The 19,061-nt window shown below is 39.7% G+C and overlaps 1 protein-coding gene across 1 annotated transcript in view; it reads right to left on the bottom strand.

Moving 5' to 3' along the window:
• Nucleotides 1-656: 656 nt before the first annotated feature.
• Nucleotides 657-19,061, bottom strand: part of COL15A1 (collagen type XV alpha 1 chain) — a 124,456-nt gene continuing 106,051 nt past the window's right edge. Inside the window, exons 31-42 of the mRNA XM_014877467.2 lie at nt 18,304-18,349; nt 17,588-17,677; nt 14,633-14,682; nt 12,765-12,875; nt 11,270-11,414; nt 7,770-7,834; nt 6,594-6,722; nt 6,367-6,426; nt 5,144-5,203; nt 4,019-4,204; nt 2,895-3,010; nt 657-2,570 (exon numbers count right to left, since the gene is read on the bottom strand). Of these exons, the coding sequence (XP_014732953.2) occupies nt 2,354-2,570; nt 2,895-3,010; nt 4,019-4,204; nt 5,144-5,203; nt 6,367-6,426; nt 6,594-6,722; nt 7,770-7,834; nt 11,270-11,414; nt 12,765-12,875; nt 14,633-14,682; nt 17,588-17,677; nt 18,304-18,349 (1,275 nt within the window). The 3' untranslated portion in view covers nt 657-2,353. The remainder of the gene's footprint in view (nt 2,571-2,894; nt 3,011-4,018; nt 4,205-5,143; nt 5,204-6,366; nt 6,427-6,593; nt 6,723-7,769; nt 7,835-11,269; nt 11,415-12,764; nt 12,876-14,632; nt 14,683-17,587; nt 17,678-18,303; nt 18,350-19,061) is intronic.

Raw genomic sequence — 19,061 nt, 5'->3', positions numbered from 1 at the left:
TTTCAATTATACTAGGGAATTTAAAGAACATCACTGGCTTTGGAAAAAAGTGTGTGGTGTTGTTGTTGTTGTTTTCCCCAAGGGAAACATCAGCTTTAAAACAGGTGTCTCATGCCATTCTGTGGTAAAGGCATCTCCCTTGGCAAGTGAGCACGCTGGTGAACTCAGCACCACAGCAGCCCAGGTGGGGCACAGTTCGTGCTCTATATTCTGTAAAAGAGTGTGCAATAAATTGCTTTACCTGCAGATTATTGTTAGAGGTGGGAAGCAAACATGGAGAGTTTTTTAGCGACTGATTGATGGTGCTTAACCATTTCAGTTCCCTGCTAAGCTCTGTTCAGGATACAAAGATGGGTTATCTCTTTGAAAGGACTGGCACAAAGGTCTCTGGATGCATTTTGCTGGACCCAACTTAAACTCTAGTTCATTATCCCCTAAAACCTGCATGTTTTTATTAGTCTTCTCTCGTCCCCCTTCATAGAGCTCTTCTGTGTGATCCCATGACCCTGCCACCTCTTGTCACTGCAATTCCAGGCAAAGGGACAGCCGGCTCCCCGAGTGCTGCTTGGGCTCAGGAGAGGCAGAGCGGGGACTGATGTGGATGAGTGGCTTAAAGCAGTGACCCCACTGGCCCGTAAAGGACTAAAAGTAGATGGTTCCTGCTTGAAACAGGTAAAAGCACTTTATTTTCCCCCTTGATCCTTCTGTGACTCAGAGCAAAACCCTGCTGTACATAAACAACTCTTCCGTCTCTGTGAACTGAAGGAATTTGGCACAAGAGTGGCTCAGTATTTCAGGAAAGTCGACCATAAATGAATGCAGTGAATTGTTATGCATACATTTTAAATGTAATACAAATGGCTTTTGCCTTATTGCCATGTTGTAATAATGGAGCAATTTACATTTCATGCTTTTCTAGAAAAAAATGAAGATACCATTCAGCTGACCCTGGGAAATAAGCTTTTATAATCAATTGGAAAAATAAAGCTGGATTTAAAAATATTTAGTTGTATAATTACATCATTTTAGTATTGTAAGTGTAATCTGCTTTTGTCTGTTGACAAATGCTGTCTAGTTATTTAATACTCTATTTGTCAGCAAATGAACATGTATTTCCAACACGGATTCTCGTTTAAATCTTAAAAAAAAGATAATGTGGAGTTTGATCTCCATAGTCACTGCCTAATAAAACATAAGTAAATATATTGTTTAAAGTATGCAGTAGACAAATATATTAGCAAAAGATTCAGATACTATGGTGATACTGTTAGTGAAAAATATTACCATTTCCTGATAATTCTTATAATTGTTTCAGTTACTTTATATTAACAGTTCTTTAATTATGTGAATGCCAGAAGGGTAAATTCACAAAAAGGAAAATCACTTTACATATAACTTAGTGGGATAACAACGTGTAGAACTTATTTTAAAGAAGCCATGACAGACATATTTCATTCGTCAGTCTGACACAAAAGGAAATGACTTCCTCTAGTATGCAATGAAATAAATAAAGGTCAGATGGTTCATTTGTCTACATTTGCTTTGTTCAGTTCTACCAGTTAAACAGGATGTTTTCTATTAACATTGATTTCAGGTTTCCTGGTAACAATAGCACCAAAATAAAGACCAGATTTTGTCAATGTGAAATTCACTCCTCCTGCATAAAGTCCTATGCCTAGAATCTGCAAAGAGAAAAGCTGGAATAAGATGTGGGAGCTGCTATATTTCTGTGTAAGCACCAGGCTGAGATGTGTACAAACTTACAGGAGTCGGGCACTCGGCTTCCACCAAAACTCAGAGGAGGTGAGCACCTTTATTCTTAAAGCTTTGTTTTGCAAATGTGAGCTCTGTGAGGCCTGAGAGCCCCCAGTATTCGTGGTGTATATGAGTATACATGAACGGTGCCTTGGGTATCCAAAATCTATGCAAGTGAAGAGGAGAGCACGGAGCATGCAGCTTCTCAGCTGTGAAGCAGCAGCAGCAGCAGCAGCAGCAGCAGCCTTGCTGAGCCACACTGCTGACGAGGCAGGCTACTGGATCTTCCTCACAGACCACACTTGGCTCGTGCCCTCAGGTGACCCCCAGCTCAGGCACAAGAACATGAGTTAACTGGCTGGCAAGCTTCGAGCCACACGGGGCTCAAGTGGAAGGAAGGGCTTTAAGCCAGTCATGTGTGCACTGGATGTTCCACCTAACCGGAATGTGGTTTGTGTTGAGGTATGTTTTCCTTGGCTATTTTTTTTTCCTGAAATGTGCAATTACAAAAATTAAAATATTTACATCATTACCAACGAAATTTCAGTGTCAGCTTTTTCTGTTGTCGAATGGAATATTCCTATGTGCAGCAGGTGCATTATTTTCCTTGGGGATCAGATACATAACTGTTTTCAATACAGAGAACAATAAACAGATTATTACAGCTATATACTTTCTGGTCAAGAAGTTTCCCTGTGCTCAGAGGCGATGCTTGTCCCATGGCTCCCATACCAGATGTGTGCCAGGCTTCACAGTAGTTGCTAACCAGTCGGATCCCATTTGCAGTTGAACCATGCCATATTATTTTTTGAGGCCTGAAAGGTAACAGTAAGAAGTTATTTACTGGGAAAGTCTCTTGCTTTATTCAACTGCACACCTGTATGTGTGGTGATCTGCTTTCCTCGTGCTTGAAGCAGAGAGTGATTAGGTAAAGATGAAGACTGAAAGGAAATCACAACCCGATATCCCATTTCTAGACTATCAGAAAAGGCAAAGAAAAATGGCATAAAGAAAGTGAGAAATTTCTATCTCACATCTAGTGGCCCAAGACACTGCTACTATTTCTATTACTAGCTGGTAAAAGTAGAAAAAATACCCTACATGTAATATATAAAACATAAATGGTAATGTCAACTCACCAAGAGGAATCAGTCATGACATTCCTCCCATCAAAGGAGTATATTGGAACGTGAGTGTTGAATTGTCCACCATTTCCATCAAATATAGATTCCCAGTTACTGAAAAGGGTTTCTCCCTGTTAAAATTTCAAAACCACTTTTACAAACAAAACAAATCCCAAATCTACATCAAATCCCAAGTCAGATCCCAAATCCCTTTATTGACTTATCTGTTAATTGAAAATTTTATCTGCATTTAAGGACACTTGAGATTTCATCTTTCAAATCAGTTTCTGCATAATATTCCCAAACAAACTTGTCTCATCTGTCATCTCTATACAAATAGCTGTCTGGTCCATGCCTTTGCCTCAAAGTTGTCTCTCTGTTCTGTTGTCACTCTAAAAATTCAGATTGGTCATCCCCTATCCTTTTCCTCTTAAGGCATTGTTTGAAAAACTGCTTATAACTATTGTAGCTGTAGAGAAAATACAGACATGACTTGTACTGGAACTTCTGTTAAGGTCACAGTTTTGTGAAAAGCGTTGCAAACATTCAGGCCAAACTCTCTGCATTTGGCTTCCTCTCAAACTGCTTTTGAGTTTTTCCAGTCAAAGTTGAAACAATATTGTCTTCACAAATTTCTCTCGAGGCTCTGTGTTTGCATGCACTTCAGAGCAGCATCCGTTCAACATATTCCAAGCATCATGTGTTATTCCTGTAGGTTTCTTTGGCCGCTTGTCCTGGGAGCCAGCCAATGCTACAAAGACATGGTTTGTTTTCCTCAGTTTTAGAGTGTGTCTGTTTATGTGAGACCACAAAATGACTCATGCTCTAGACTCTCCTCTTCGTTTCATTGGGGTATATCCAACATCATTCCTAAGCACGGAATTTGCATTTTTCTTAGAAATGAGAAAAATAAGCATTTCATCCTATGATCACAGTAAAAGGTAGAACATAATAACTCAGTAGCTTTCTACTTCATCACTGCTCTTTTGTTTCTTGAATCTGGCTGTGAAATATGAAGCAAAGCTGTTTCTTTATAAAATGCAGTTTGGGCTGAAACTTAGTGCTTTTGCTATTTTCCAAGATTTTTGGGGAACCTACAGCCTATCCTAAAAAACCAAGCACTAAGCACTCATTTTTACCTGAAGATTGACTATTGGCAGATGGTGTCGGTCTGTTTTTCTGACGACTGTGGCCAGATCTTGCAAGTGTGATGAGAGGAAGGCTCTATAGGTAGATGTCAAACCAGCAAGCTGGGCCTGCCGAAAACACTGAAAATCTGCTCGCATGTCACCGGACAATGGGAAGTTCAAAGCCACCAGATGCAACTGGAAGAAAAAAGAAGAAGAGGCACAATTTTAAAAACAAGTTCATGACACAAGGAAGATATATATTGGGAACAAAACAGTTCCTCCTCCTGCCAGCACAGAACACATACCCTTCATAACAGGTATGAAAGTTATTAGTTGCTGTAACATTACATTTCCCAAAACCATGAGACCCTTATCAGAAATATCAATTTGTCTTTCAAAGTTAAGGAAACCATAGATTAGAAGAAAGGAAACCATAGAAAGGAAACCATAGAAGATTATATACTCCTAAAAATAAACATCTTTTAGAAGCAGCTAATATTTTCAATTGGAAAATTTTGAATTTTCACATGAACAAAATCCCAAATCCTACAGACGTGGAAAAAAGTAGTAAGAAGTGACTAGGTACCATTTAAAAGTACAAGAAGTAGCATGCTTAAGTCAAGCAGCACAGATATAAGAATTAATCCACACTCTTGCTTTTTTTTTTTTTTTTTGGTTTCATTTTTTAGATATGTCCGTTACCTTGCTATCTTTCTCTAAATACTTTAAAATCTTTTAAATAAAGGCTCAAGTTCTAAAGTGTCTATCTAAGCCAAGCAGCACTGTGAAGACTGAAAATATTGTACTGAATATTTTAACTATTTAATTGTTACACTATTGTTAGTCTAGAAGTTACTCTGCATTGCAGGTACAATCACTAAGTGAAGCCGTATTCCTAACTTAGAGTCAGGGTTTTTTTCCTTTGAGATGGAAAAGGGCCTGGGATGATGAAAATAGACTGGAGGGAACAATTTCAAGTTGTGTCTGAGATGTTTGAACAAGTTCAAGTGAATTTGCAAATTTTGAAGTAAAATCTCTGAGTTTGAAGAGCAAATATTGCAGCTGTTGCTTAAGATGCAAACTGTCACATTTCAAAGCACAGCTCTGCAGCTGTGATGCAGATCTCATACTTACAGCTGGTTTTCTATTGTTCATATTTGATATCGGTCTCAGTGCTGGAATAGACTGGAATCCCTGTTATTTGAACACAAGCAAAAAACCTATGTTAAATATCAGAATTTTAGACACTCGGTAATTTTTAAAATAAAAATTTTATCACACCCGGAGTCCTACATGAATGCAGTCTGCTCTTGGTAGGAGCAGAAGAACACTTGAGGAAAATCGAAACTGAAAGGGTGAGGAGGATGTGAAAACAGAAAATGTAATGGGTGGAAACACTTCTGAACCGCGTTAATTTTTTCAGGAACAGCAAAGTTTCTTCTCTTTATGGCAAGTAACAAGCCACAGGCTGTAGCAGATAGGAAACTCAGGTGGTGTCAACTGGAGGCTGCAGAAAATTTCTTATAACTTGAGGTCTAGACATTTTCCCAGTGTGCTAGATGAACTTCTCCCTGACCTACAGCAACCTTTTTTATTTTGTTTCTGGCCATCTTCCTCCTCACTGCTCCTTCCTAGCACTCTCTTGCCCTTTCATTTTCTCAGCAGACCAATTAACCTGTCATCAAAAAACCCTTCTCTATTTCCTTTGTCATTTCTTGTTTTTTATCCTCCCACATTTCTTTGGGACAGACAGCATGTTCACACGCAGGTTGGTACAATAACTTGCAGAATGGGGTCAGGTCCAAACTAACGATTGAGGCTTTAGAGTGCACCTTCTGCACACTGCAGGGTAAGTTACATTCAGATGATCATGGTACACTGAATACAGGACTATAACCTTTCAAAGAAAATCTGCTTTTCAGAAACCCTCTTCTGACCTTCCTTGAAGAGGATCAGGGCTTGATATGACTGATACCAGGCTTATGAAACAGAGTTCTGTGGGTTCATGAGTTTTTGTTTGGTTTTTCTTTTGTTTGTTTTTTTGTCTCTTGTGTTTTGTTTTGGGGGTTTTTGTTTGTTTTTTTGGGTTTTTGGGATTTTTTTTTGTGGGTAGCTTACTTTATTCTGCTTTTTGTAAATGTTGCTTTGTCTCTGTAGTGTTTGGAATCTCAGAAGATACTGGAAACAGATGACTGTCCAAGCAAATCAATCTGCAAGCTTATGTAGTGGTAGGATGCTTATTTTGAACTGACAAATATTGGTGGAAAATCATGTTGTGCAGAGATCTGCATATGACTTCTGCCAAGTGTATCACACATCTAGACTCAGCTTTTCATGGTCCAGTATTTTGTACTTACATGGCTTGATATGGCTGGAGGAGGAAGGCTGTCAGCAGGGATGGGAATTAGCTCACCAAGCTGAAAGGAACAAAAAGGAGAGTAGAACAAAAAATATCACCAGGAACTTCTGAATTAAAAAAATAGGACTCTTTGCACCCACACTTCTCTCCCTCTGTAAGAATATCTCCCTCACCTTCATTTTGAAGAAGGGAGTTGGGAAAGATTAGGGTGTAGTGCAATAGTACCTGCAGTTTTCTCCATCCTTTCTGAACACGGATAAAAACCTCACTGGTTTCCCTCAGATAGATTAGTGTACCTTCTGCTACATAATGAACTTTTTCCAACATACCCTCAATGTTTTGGAATGTCGTAACCTGTCAAATAGGAAAATGAAACATACTTCATCAGACACACAAAACATTTTGCAAGTTAAATAGTCTCATTTGGACACATTAATGTCAAGGCTTCTTCTGCAGGAAATGCTCATAAAGTCAGTTTTATGTAATTTAATCCATAAAGTAATATGAGTATCTTGCTACTTTGGCATGCCATTCTGTGGATTGTAGTAGAATGACAGCAATTTTGTACAAATTTGATACAGAGTGAAGATTGTTGCACTCCTACAATTTAGCATCCTGAGTCAAAATGGCAGAGTTCGGAAGAGAACTGCAACAGTTTAAAACTGGGACAAATTTCAGGAAAGTGCAATTTCTTTCACATTTCTTTTTCTCATTTCTTCATTATCAGAAGGCATTGAGTGCTTTATAAATACTACTATAGATTTGTGTATATTTTTAAAATATCTTTGTTTTGACCTAAGTAAGGTCAGACCTTCTGTCTGAGACAGTAGCTCCCACCCTGCAGCTACAGTCTTCTGTCTTGGGGAACCGGTCTTTGAACATTTGTTTCTCCCCTGAGAATTGCAATGAATGCCCTCTGCTAGCTTGAATAGGGCTTTTGGGGGTGGTGTTCTCAGTCTTTTTTGGTGTTTTTCGTTTGTTTGCTTCTTCAGGTTTTGTTTGTTCTTGTTCATTTTGCTTGTTTGTTTTGATTGGTTTGTTTGTTTTTGTTTGTTTGTGTTTTGGTGTTTTTAACAGAAACTATGAATTCTAAATTTAGAAATTACTGAGACTTGTACCTTAGATGTTTTTTTCTTTCTTCATGGATATCTTGGATCCAATTTTGATTCATTTCATAATATAAGAAGAGGAAAAAAAATTTACATGTATTCTCTGGCACAACAAATTTTAGATTTGCTAGGGAAATCTACAGTTTGCATTTTAAAATTACTTGGTTTATAAAACAGTCTACTAAATAAAAATACAGGATGGAACTTTCACTCCTCTTTCAATACTATCAGTGACCACCAAAAGTTTTGAAGAAAATTTTCTTGAGCAGACTTCTTTATTTTACTCTCTTACCAGATTCCTGGTGGCAGGTGACCCTGGCTCTCCAGGAGGACCTGGTGGCCCAGGCATTGCAGCTGCTAAAATAAAATAAGTATACAATACATGCTGAAGGTCATCTTTTTTGAGAGAAAATGTGAGTGACACAAACAAAGGACTTAGTGATGGTGTCCAGGAGCAGTGGAAGTTTTAAATAGCCATAGTCGTGGCCTGAATACCTCAAGTCAACCACAGAAAATACATTCTAAGGATTTTTTAGAAGCAATGATGAAACAGACTTTTCTCTGTTTTTTGGGAAGTTAAGGCCAACAGATTGCAATCTGTTGTAGAAACAGCAAATGAAGAACAAAACCCATTTAAATTGACCAGAATGCTGTTCTTTTAGCTAGTGCACATAGAAGAGGAAGAACTTTTTGCTCTTGCCCATATAAGCTTTGAGGGAGTAATTTCATCTTTTGCTCTAAAGGCAAACAAAAATTTACTTTTCCTTAGATGAAAAATTCATGTGTGTAAGCTCAGCTTGTGTTACAAAGCAAAAAAAAACACTTCAGGGATTTGAACTTGGGCTTCTGAGACTGCAGTCCACACCACCTGGTACCTACTCCAAAAGTGAATTTCTTCACCTTGAGCTGTTTTCTGGAGTAAAAACTTCTTTCTTTTAAGGCAAGAAAGATTCAAAGATATGGAAGACTAAAAACATTTTGTGCAAATGCATGGCATGATAATGGAACTTCAAAACTGTTTGTAAGAAGGGGCTTCTACACAAGGACCTTGTTTGTTTGGTTTTGTGAAACCCAGAGGAGCCTCGAAATCACCTTTTACAAGAAGAATCTATGCACTGAGGCATTTGCAAGGATACTTCAGAGCAGGACCTTCATGCCAATGGCAGGGGAAGGAGGTCAGCTCTTGGAAGTGTTTAAGGCTATTTACCTGCAGATAAGCTACTCCTCTTTCCCCACATCACAATATGTGAACTCCATACTACAGTATGTGACCTCCATAATTACAGATAGTAATAGCTCTAAAAGAGACAACTGAACCTCGAAGACAGGGAATAAATAAACATCTGTTCTGAACATTTAGAAAAATGTTCACTGCCTAAAGAACCCTTTTACAAAGCAAAGAGAAAAATGTGTAGGAGGATAACGAAGACTAATGGCAGAGAGCATAGATGAAAGTATAGGGACAGAATACTAATAATAATTTGTTTTGTCTGACTGGGTCTCTTAGCTAATATCCAGAAGTGCTTCATCTAAATTACACAGGAAAAGGCCTGAAGGCCTTTATGTGCTTCATGGATGCTGTGGATCTGTCTGTATTGTGATGATCGGGTGCTGATTCACATAAAGCCTATGTTCCAATGCTGAATATGTTAAGGATTTTTTTCTTTCTCAAATATTATTCAGAGGATGAATACTTCTGATAGATACTAAATTAATATTATTGACTGGATGACAGATTGGAAGTATCACCTGCTGTATAAACAAGGCTGATCAGGTTCAAGAAATACCTGGAGAGAACAAATTGAAGAGAGATATGTCTTCTCCCCAAACTAGCATACTGGAAGCACAGGTCTCATGGGAGAACAGGCTAATTGTTAGTTCTCAGGAATGGAGACCTGTGTCTGGTAGACCTGTCAAAATTTTAGGAAGAACAGATCTCTGTTACAGTATCTCTATTCAGTTGAAATCTCCCTTTCTACTAATACACCATCTCCAGCTGAGATTAAGGAATGCTCTGCTCTGGGTTTACTTGGCAGGATTCCCATGCTGGTCACAGATCCTAGAGGGAGGAATCAGTCATTTTCTCAGGCATACCTGTCAAGTAATGTCAGAGGAGCCCAGGACCCTGTCCACCAGCACCCAAGGCTGGACATAAACTCTATGAGGCTTGTCTTTAGGAAACCTGTGACCCAAAAGGAGTCAAAAGCACAAATGTCTTGAATTGTGACATTTGATTTCTAACCACATACTCCCTTTGATGTCACCTTGTTTGCAAAATTCCACTCTTGATGTGACTATTTGTGGCACATTTTGCTCCTTTTCTAACCCAGTAAGTTGAAAACCATTAAAGGCAGAGTAAGCAACCCGAAGTTTCATTTCTATTCAGCATTTGCATAGCAACTAGTTTTTCAAAGCTGTTCTCCAACAGTCTCATTCTAGACCTAAACTGTACTGGCCTTTTCATCAGAAAATCAGAGAAGCACTTGGGTTGGAAAATACCCTTAAGATCATCACCTCCACTGGTGACATCCAGAACTGCAAAGTCTACTACTAAAACATGTCCCTAAGTGCCATGGTTACGCTTGCAGAGATGGTGACTCAACCACTTCCCTGGGCAGCCTGTTCCAGTGGCAATCCTTTAGGTGGAAAAAAAAATTCCTGATATGCAATTTAAACCTCCCCTGGTACAACCTGGGGCCATTTCCTCTTGTTCTGTTTCTCGTAACCTGGGAGAAGAGACTGCCCTACCTGGCTACAGCTTCCTTTCAGGCATTTGTAGAGAGTGATAATGTGTCCCCTGAGCCTCCTGTTCTCCAGGCTAAACACTCTCAGCTTTCTCAGCTGGTCCTCACAGCACTTGTGCTCCAGACCCTTCCCCAGCTCCATTTCCCTTCTCTGGACACGCTCCAGCCTCTCGATGTTGTTCTGGTAGTGTGGGGCTCAAAACAGCACAGGACTCAAGGTGTGGCCTCAGCAGTGCTGAGTTCAATGGGACACTCACTGCCCTGGTCCTGCTGGCCACACTATTGCTGATACAGGCCAGGGCCATTGGCCTTCTTGGCCACCTGAACATGCTGGCTCATGTTCAACATCTGCCAACCAGCACCCCCAGGTCCTTTTCTGCTGGGCAGCTTTCCAGCATCTCTGTCCCCAGCCTGTGGAGTGCCTGGGGTTGTTGTGACCCCAGGACAGGACCTGGCACTTGGTTTTGCTGACCCTCATACAACTGGCCTCTGCCCATTGACCCAGCCTGCCCAGACACATCTGTAGAATATTTCAGCAGATCAACCTTCCTGCCCGACTTGGGAGCAAACTCACTAAAGTGTGCATTTGACCCCCTAGCCCAGATAATTGATACTGGATAGGTTTGGACTCAATACTGAGCCCTGGGAAAAACCTCTTGTGATGGCCACCAGCTGGATTTAGTTCCATTTGCCACAAGGAGAGCATTTTGTCCCCAAATTTAGCCAGCTGCTCAATTTGATGGATTTTGCAAAGCTATCAAGGTAATCTATCTCTACTATGCAGATTTCCTCCCAACCACAGCCACAGAAAGATTCTTCATGCAATAGCCCTCCCATGACACTAGTCAGTGAAAACTGTCTGCAGAGAAATTGTCCCTTTTGTGCTCTCAGTTCCAACTCAGCTCCAGGAGAAGTTGGTGGAGGGCAGGAGGAGAGCAGGGAACAACATGATTCAGGTATGCAGAGAGGGTGAGAGGTGTGAAAGAATTGGTCATGTGTGGGTTGTGGGCATGTGGCTGTACATTTGCATGTACACTGAAAAGCTCACCTGAGCCATATATTGCAGGGGGGCCTGGTGGTCCAGGTGGTCCAGGTGGGCCAGGAGGTCCAATTTTTCCATAACCTGGTAAGCCAGGTAGGCCAGGTAACCCTGGAGGTCCTCTGGGTCCAATAACTGAGTCCCCTTTTGGTCCCTGTCAGTGATGAAAAGTATTTCCTTGAATATATTGGTTTCACTGCTGCGGGGCCATCATCTCTGATGGCAACATTTACCACTACCACTATCATTTAGACATGAGTCTGTATGTAATTTTCTCCAAGGAGGCATGGGTATAATGGAAAATGAAAATTTTAACCACATATTGAAATAAAGAGAAGGATTTAAATTTCAGAAAGCTTTCTGAAAATTCTCATACCTATCCCTGAGCAGCTGATACCTGCAAAGCACTCAACAGTGCTCTCAAAGTCCTGGATCTCTACTCTGCTCACGCTGGGACTGCTTGCTTTGATGGGTTCAGAGAGTTTGTGGAAAACTTTAATGTAAAGTGCATCTATGCAGGCTGTACACCTCATGACAAGTGCTGTCTTGTCCCTCCTGTGATCAAATGTTAGCCCTTAACCTCTCCAGCTGCCAGACTTGCAGGATAAAAAAGCTCAACTCCCTTCCTTTCCAGTTTAGCAGTGTGTCCTCAGCCTGGCTGAAGGAGGGCTCGTGCTCCATGCTCACACCGTCCTGCAGACATGGAACACATTGGACCCTGGACAAGGAGAGCTCAGCTGTGCCATCCAGCTCCTTCTTGCCAGTAGCTTCTAAACAAGGAGATGGCTCTCAGCAAGGTGGAATAGAACCAGGGGGACTTTTGAGGCTGGTCTTGCTAACCTAATGCTTCATTCTCAGCTGTGGTCCACTCATTCATGATTCTTGACACAGACATGGCAATAGAGGAATGCAATGCACATATTTATTGCCAGATCCCAGGGATAAACTAGTTTCCAAAGAATTGGTGCATTTTATTCCAAAGCAGCTGTGGTGGCAATTGCAAGATAAAATTAAAGGGTAGACAGTAGACAGTGGCTGAATTTTATAGAAATGGTCCAGATGGCTACACACTGGTCTTTTCAGTTTTTGGATTACTAGGAAAACAGGATTAATTATTTAGATGGCCAATAATTTTCAAGTCAGCCTGACTGACTTTATATAGCCTATTTTGATATTTATGGGGGTATAAGTAGTATCATCACAAATTATACATGCTACTTTGATTTGTAATGATGTTAATAGCATGATCTATATGCTGGTGTAGCTATATAAGACAGCTGAGCACAACATTACATCAGTATTTCACAGCAAAGTAATTCTATGCACAACAGTGAAGTGTCTGTGTTTACACTTCATGCAATTTTCTCCTATTCACCTAATGCTTAGCATGTAATTTTTTGCATAGTTCCTAGCAATCCTGATGTTTGTCTCTTTTTAGTGCTTTCTAAATTAATTCTAAATGGGTAGTCACAAATATTCCCATTCAGCAACTTGCATGACTTACGATTAATCCCGGTCTTCCAGGTGGTCCAGGAGGTCCTGTCAGAAAAAACCCTCCATTTGGTTCTCCTTTTTCTCCTTTTACACCAGTCACTCCATTGTCTCCTTTTTCACCCTTTGAAAAAAATGTATTTTAAAATGCTGAGCTGAAGTGAGACTGGAACACAATGCACTGAACTTTTAAGTTTACATGAAATATCTGAGTTTGGTAAAGGAAAGCACCTGAATGAAATGTTTTTAACATCACTTTCTTCTTCTGTGATATGGGATGAAAAGGAATGCTTTCTCTATTGAGGCTGCAAGGCTCACTCAGGGCAAGGGCTAGGGGAGGTGGGGTTAGGTGGAGGCACAGAAAAAGCCTCTGTTGCTGTTTCCTGCAATTCTGCCCACAAAAACCTTGTTCAGTGCAGTTCAGTGTAGCTGTAGCTGGAGGCGAAGGGAGAGTTGGAGGAAGCACAAAAGCCTGGCTTTGTGCTTTTCTCCATCACCAAGGAAAAAGCAAAGCAAGATTGACATTGAATGGACAGCTATTCGAAAGTATGTGACAAAGTGAGCAGAGCAGGGTGGGGGTGTGTACCAGGATAACAGAAGAGACATCACAAAATTACAGACACTTGAAACAGTATGGCCTGTTCTGCATGGCTGATTATCAGTTAGTTTGGGAAACAGAGCAAGAGGTAAGAAGAAGCATTGAAGTATTACATTATTACATCCCTGTGCAAGGTGAGCCACAGCATTTATACATTTCTCCTCACATTATTTTTTTCTGTTTTTCTGCTTTTTTTAATTTTAATTTTTTTTGGGGGGGTCTACTATTTTCATGTTTCTGAGAAATAAACCTGTGGATAGAAGAGGCAAAGGGCAAAGCAAGAATGGCAGGTATCTGCAGACAGCCAGAGGACATGGCTATGTATAGCTTCTCCTCCGACTTTTAGTCTTTGTATATTCCCAGTAAACACGACTCAAAAGGTTTCTTTATTCCAGGCCATTTTGAGGAGTTGGACTAGATGAAAAATGAGTTCTTGGCACCTAAATCTGCAAAGCTAGAGACATTACACTATGGTCAAAGAAACCCCATCAGCTTTGCCACATGCATGGTACACTTCATGCCATAGGAATAACTTGGGTCTACTCAGCCAAGCAGAAATAAAATCCTAAAAGCAGGCAGAACTAAGAGTCCTTCCAAGAGACTGTCAGCACAACACTTTTGGTAGTATCATTAAATGATAATTTGATTCAATTTTTTTCAGTTCTTCTACTGTTAAAGAGTCTTATTCACCTAAAAAACATCTAAAACAATATCATATTTTTATTGAATTTTGTCACTTGAAGCATTCAAGAGAATAATGGAACAGAGAGAGACCAAATAAATCAAGGTATGGGTATACTTTGCTGTAAGAGCTTCCAGGAAAAGTAGTTTCCATAATTTAATTTTATTCCGTGTGTTTAAAAGATGAACAACATGACATGGAAGTGATTTCCACCCCCGTTTCCCCTCACCTAGTGTTCTAGAAGCCCTTTAGGTAATGGTTGTCTTTTACCTGAGCTGGCATGGAAACAAAAGCATTCATCTACAGCAGATATGTTAGGTAACAGTGAATTATGACTCACTTTAATACCACTGGGAAGGTAAAAAGCCCCAGTAATAAAGTTTCTTTCAAAAGTAATCTTTATAGACCTCTGACAACTGCTATCTCTATACTAATAAACGTGCCTATGTAGCTGGTGTTTAAGAAATGAACATAATTTGTAATTACTGATGTTCTTACTTTTGTGTATTTCACCATGTTGCATTGGTTTGTGCTTAATTTATAGTAAAGTACACTTTAAAAAAAGGTTAACAGAACTCAAACACAAATGGGATATAATTACCTTTATGCTATTAATAAAGTGGCTGAAATATGATGGAGGCAGAGGTGGACCTGAAAAATGAAGAAAATACAATAAAGTACAATAATTATCTGTAATTTTCCTTTTAAAAGCACTGCTTTTGCTATTAGTGGTTTAAGAGTTTAAAGGAAAACTATTTACAATAATGACATTAACCTTTATATCAAACATATTTTTAGTTTGGTTTCCTAACAAAGCAAGATTAATACAGTCTATCTTGTCTGTATCCTATCTTGTCTGTCACTCTTCCACCTTAATAACTTCCGAATCTGATTAGGATTTCAGAAAAAATAGAAGCAAAGAAGGCTCAAATATGAAAAATTCAGTTTTCTGAAAACATAGCAGCTGGGAAGAGGAGTGACAGAGAAGCATACAAGTTAAGCCCTTTGATGGAAGCCAAGGTAAAAGAGCAGCTTTTCATGTTTTGCTGGTAGTGGAGTAATCCATCAGCAGATGTGTGACCCTTCCTGCAAAGACAGTACCAGAACTGACAAGAGACAGAGATAGTGTTGCTGCTGTGCTGCCAATTGTATAATACCTCTTCCTTGACATTTTTCTGCAATGAAAACCAGTATCAGATTCAATGGTTACACCATCCGTGCTGTCTGCCAATGCTGCTCACCCAAAGCTGTCAAGCCTGCACAAAAGGTTCAAAAAGCCTTCAAATATTATCTGCTTGGTGTACATTTGGGAAAAAAACCACCCCTATTTTGCAGCTTTCCATAACAGTTCAATGCATTTCCTTCAAATGTGTTTTCATTAATTTTTGAGATCTTTGGGCCCAACCTTCTGCGAGCTATAGGGCTCCATTCCCAGTGTGCCACCTCAGATAAAATTAAATTAAGCAGACACTGTGGGGCAGAAATGTATGCTCACCATGGCACCTGTCTGGATTTTATTCCAACCTTACCAATTACAGCTTGCAGCAGTGATCTGCTTGATCCTTGTGAGGGGAAAGGAATGGACAGGTGGAATGGAATGGCAGGTGTCCTTCTCAGATGTTGCTTAGTATTAATCTCTACACTGAGCACTATCTGAGGTCTTTCTAGGATGGCTAGCCAGTAGTCTAGGAGTGAATAAGGTACATGAAGCCCACGTCTTTTGAGTTTGGTCTCATAATTTTTGTGTTGGCTTAATATTTTTGAACGTTATCAATTAATAGACCCTGTTCATAAGGTTGGAGAGGTGAGAAGCAAAAATAAATCCATTGCATGGACAAATACCACAGTTCAAAAAGCTTTTTCTGGTTTCTGGAACTCAACAAATGTAATGGGAAGAGTTTCAGCCACCTTCCCCTCAGAAAAAGTTTCTTGAAAAATTCCTGTACTTTAATTATGCAACTACCCACTTGTAAATTTTCCCTGTCAGTGGTTATGTGAACCCCTGTGAGAAATAGAGAACTGCTTTGTATGAAAGAATATTTTAGCAGCTACATCATTAAACAAAAACCAAGCAGGAATATTTTTCAAAGCATCAACAGAATTGGTCTTAGCTAGCATGCTTCAACTTCACATTGAACAATACGTTGGAACCAGTTGATCTATTGGATCAAATGAATGAATCTCTGTTATTTTGGGAGAAAAGTGAATTGAGTTTTCAGTTTAACTGGAATTCTTGTGTTATTTTCGCCATCCTTTGCTAGCTGCAGTTTTACAGCAAAATCATAAGAACAATCCTCTCATAATCTCCTCCTTATGAAGCACCTGAAATCATCAGATATAGGCAAGAAAATATTTCTAAGACATTAATTTTTATTCAATGCAGAACCTGAAAAGGAACAGATATGTTGTGGTAGATAAGCCAGCATAGAAGAGAAAATTTTCTTATTTTCTGTTTAGGAAAGTTTCTTTCTTCTTCTTTGGACAAGTTTATTGATGGCTGGTCTCACTAACTGCTTATTTTGAGATATTGGATCAGAATAAAAATTAATGAGGACAAGACAGGAAAATTGATTTCACTACAACAAACAGATGTTGTCTTCAAAATAACCAAAATATCATCTTCAGTCAGCAGACATGTCTTTGGAACAAAGACAAAAATATCTATGTAGATATAGTGGGGGGTTTATATAGTTATTATATGGGGAGAATATAGTAATTATCAATACATTAAAGAAAAGTTACTATAAATATGGTATAGCAACATTAATTCAATATACCACATTTTCTATTTCAAATTATTTCTGGCACCGATCGAAGCCTTACCTCAGTATATGAGATTTCAAAAAGTGTACAGAAAATGAAACATTTGTAATTAAAATCTTTTCAAACAGATGCTTGTTTCTGTAACTCTTTTTGAATCTGTGAGAATTAACAATGTGTACCATGTTTTTGATATGGGAAGCAAATCTTTGGGTGAAGAATAATTTTTATGATGCTCCTACTGCTAGTGAATTGATATTTTCAGTGCACACACTCTTCATGATTTTCTCAAATAAATCAGAAAATATTAAAAAATTGGTTGAAATGAAAATAATCTATTTCCACCTCTTGTTAGAAGTGGGACTGTCACGAACAACTGGCTGCCTTGAACTCAAAAGGCACAGGTGTATTACCCTGGAATGTGAAGCATTGGATTTTAGCACAGTTGGCTCAGAAAGACTGACAACAAAATGATATCTCAGGAAGTGCCCATGATGTCCTTCTAAAATGTCAAAGAGTCTCTGCCCAGCCACTTACATTTCAATATCTATTCTTGTACTTAACACGTTCTTAATTCTCACAAATGTGCAGTCTGTCTTTTCGGAAGACACTTTGGATAACATTCTGAATTTTGCTGTTGTGTGTGTCAGTTCAGCAAGGAACACTGGTGTAAATCTCTAGGTAGATAAGGCTACAGAGATAAGCACCCAGGTATCTTGCTGAATTGCTTTTCAAGTTAAACATATATTCCTCCACAGGATGTCAATGACACATTAGATTTAGTATCTAATAGTACCTGGTGGTCCTGGAGCACCTCTGTCTCCCTTTTCTCCTTTTAAGTGTGCTGAACTGTGCAGTCCCCAGGAATCTCTGTTTGCTTTAGCACCTGCCAGAAAAGCATCACAAATTCATGAGAACTTGAAAACAGCGGAGGCTGTAGCAGTGACAACCAAAACACTGAAAGGTGGAAGCAGATTTTTCCATATATGTGGGGCACATGGCTTCTGACCCTCTATGCCTGTCTCACTCATGATCATCGAATGGCTGCCTGACTGTCCTCTCTTATCAACCCCAACGTGTGCAAGACAATCTCTCTCTCACAAGTCAATCTTTTACTCCCTTTTCCCTAACCACCCAGCCTAAGACCCTCTGAACAAACCTGGTTCTATTTCTGCATTTGTGAATTTCACTGGAGCAGATGCAGAAACAGTTCTTGCATTATGACTATGTTGCATAATACATCTTCTACTACCTCCAGATTCCCTTCCCTTCCCTTCCCTTCCCTTCCCTTCCCTTCCCTTCCCTTCCCTTCCCTTCCCTTCCCTTCCCTTCCCTTCCCTTCCCTTCCCTTCCCTTCCCTTCCCTTCCCTTCCCTTCCCTTCCCTTCCCTTCCCTTCCCTTCCCTTCCCTTCCCTTCCCTTCCCTTCCCTTCCCCCAGTTATACAATAGCAAAAAGAAAAACCAAAACCCAAGAACTTATTTAAACCAAGGTACAAGAAAAGAATTACCCACCATGGTCATTAAGAACTTCTTGATTTCCAGGATAGGGAGCATTCACCTTCAGACAAAGAAATCCATTAAAAATTATCCATACATATCAAGAAATGGAAATGCATTACTTAGTGTGACTGAAAAGCCTGGCAAATTTGCATGCTAGTAGATATGATAACAACATTCTGGGATTATCTCCAGTTTGACAGGGTCTGAGTATTAGCTGATCAAGTTTTTATGAAGATTATGCTCTCTTTGACATGCAACATGCTTTCAGCAAAAGGGTAACATCATGCATTTTGGAGGCATCAGCAAATCCTACTCTCAGTTGTGCCAGTGAAGCATCAGAAAACTCATTCCCCAAGAACAATTCTGAGTTTACAACACTGTGTTTGGAAGCAGGATTTGATTTTTGACTGTGAGATGGCAGCTTGTGTTTACTATTATTTTCATCAGACCGGGGCTATGTTATGTCTGATGTAGACCTGTGCTCCAGATGCATTGAGACCACAATGGGGAGACTGAAGCTGTCCTAGTCTATCTTCTGACACCAGCTACCTGTAACAGTGTGCATGCTACCTACCTCTGTGCCTGTCTTCAGAATAGGGACAAGGCAGGAACTGAAATGTGGCACAGTGCTTGGAAATCTCCGTACTTTCTAGTACTATTTATAGAAAACTAAACAAGTGTATGAAAAAATGGAAGTTGCTGCATCCAGCTAATCCTGTGGTATTAACCCATAGAAGTCTTACTCACATGGATAGCTCCATTAACTGCAG

This window comes from Sturnus vulgaris, chromosome 1 (genome assembly GCF_052056855.1).
Source record: "Sturnus vulgaris isolate bStuVul1 chromosome 1, bStuVul1.hap1, whole genome shotgun sequence".
In the NCBI taxonomy this organism is placed as follows: domain Eukaryota; kingdom Metazoa; phylum Chordata; class Aves; order Passeriformes; family Sturnidae; genus Sturnus; species Sturnus vulgaris.
The sequence above is the reverse complement of the archived record's forward strand: the minus strand, read 5'-3'. Positions and strand labels throughout refer to the sequence as shown.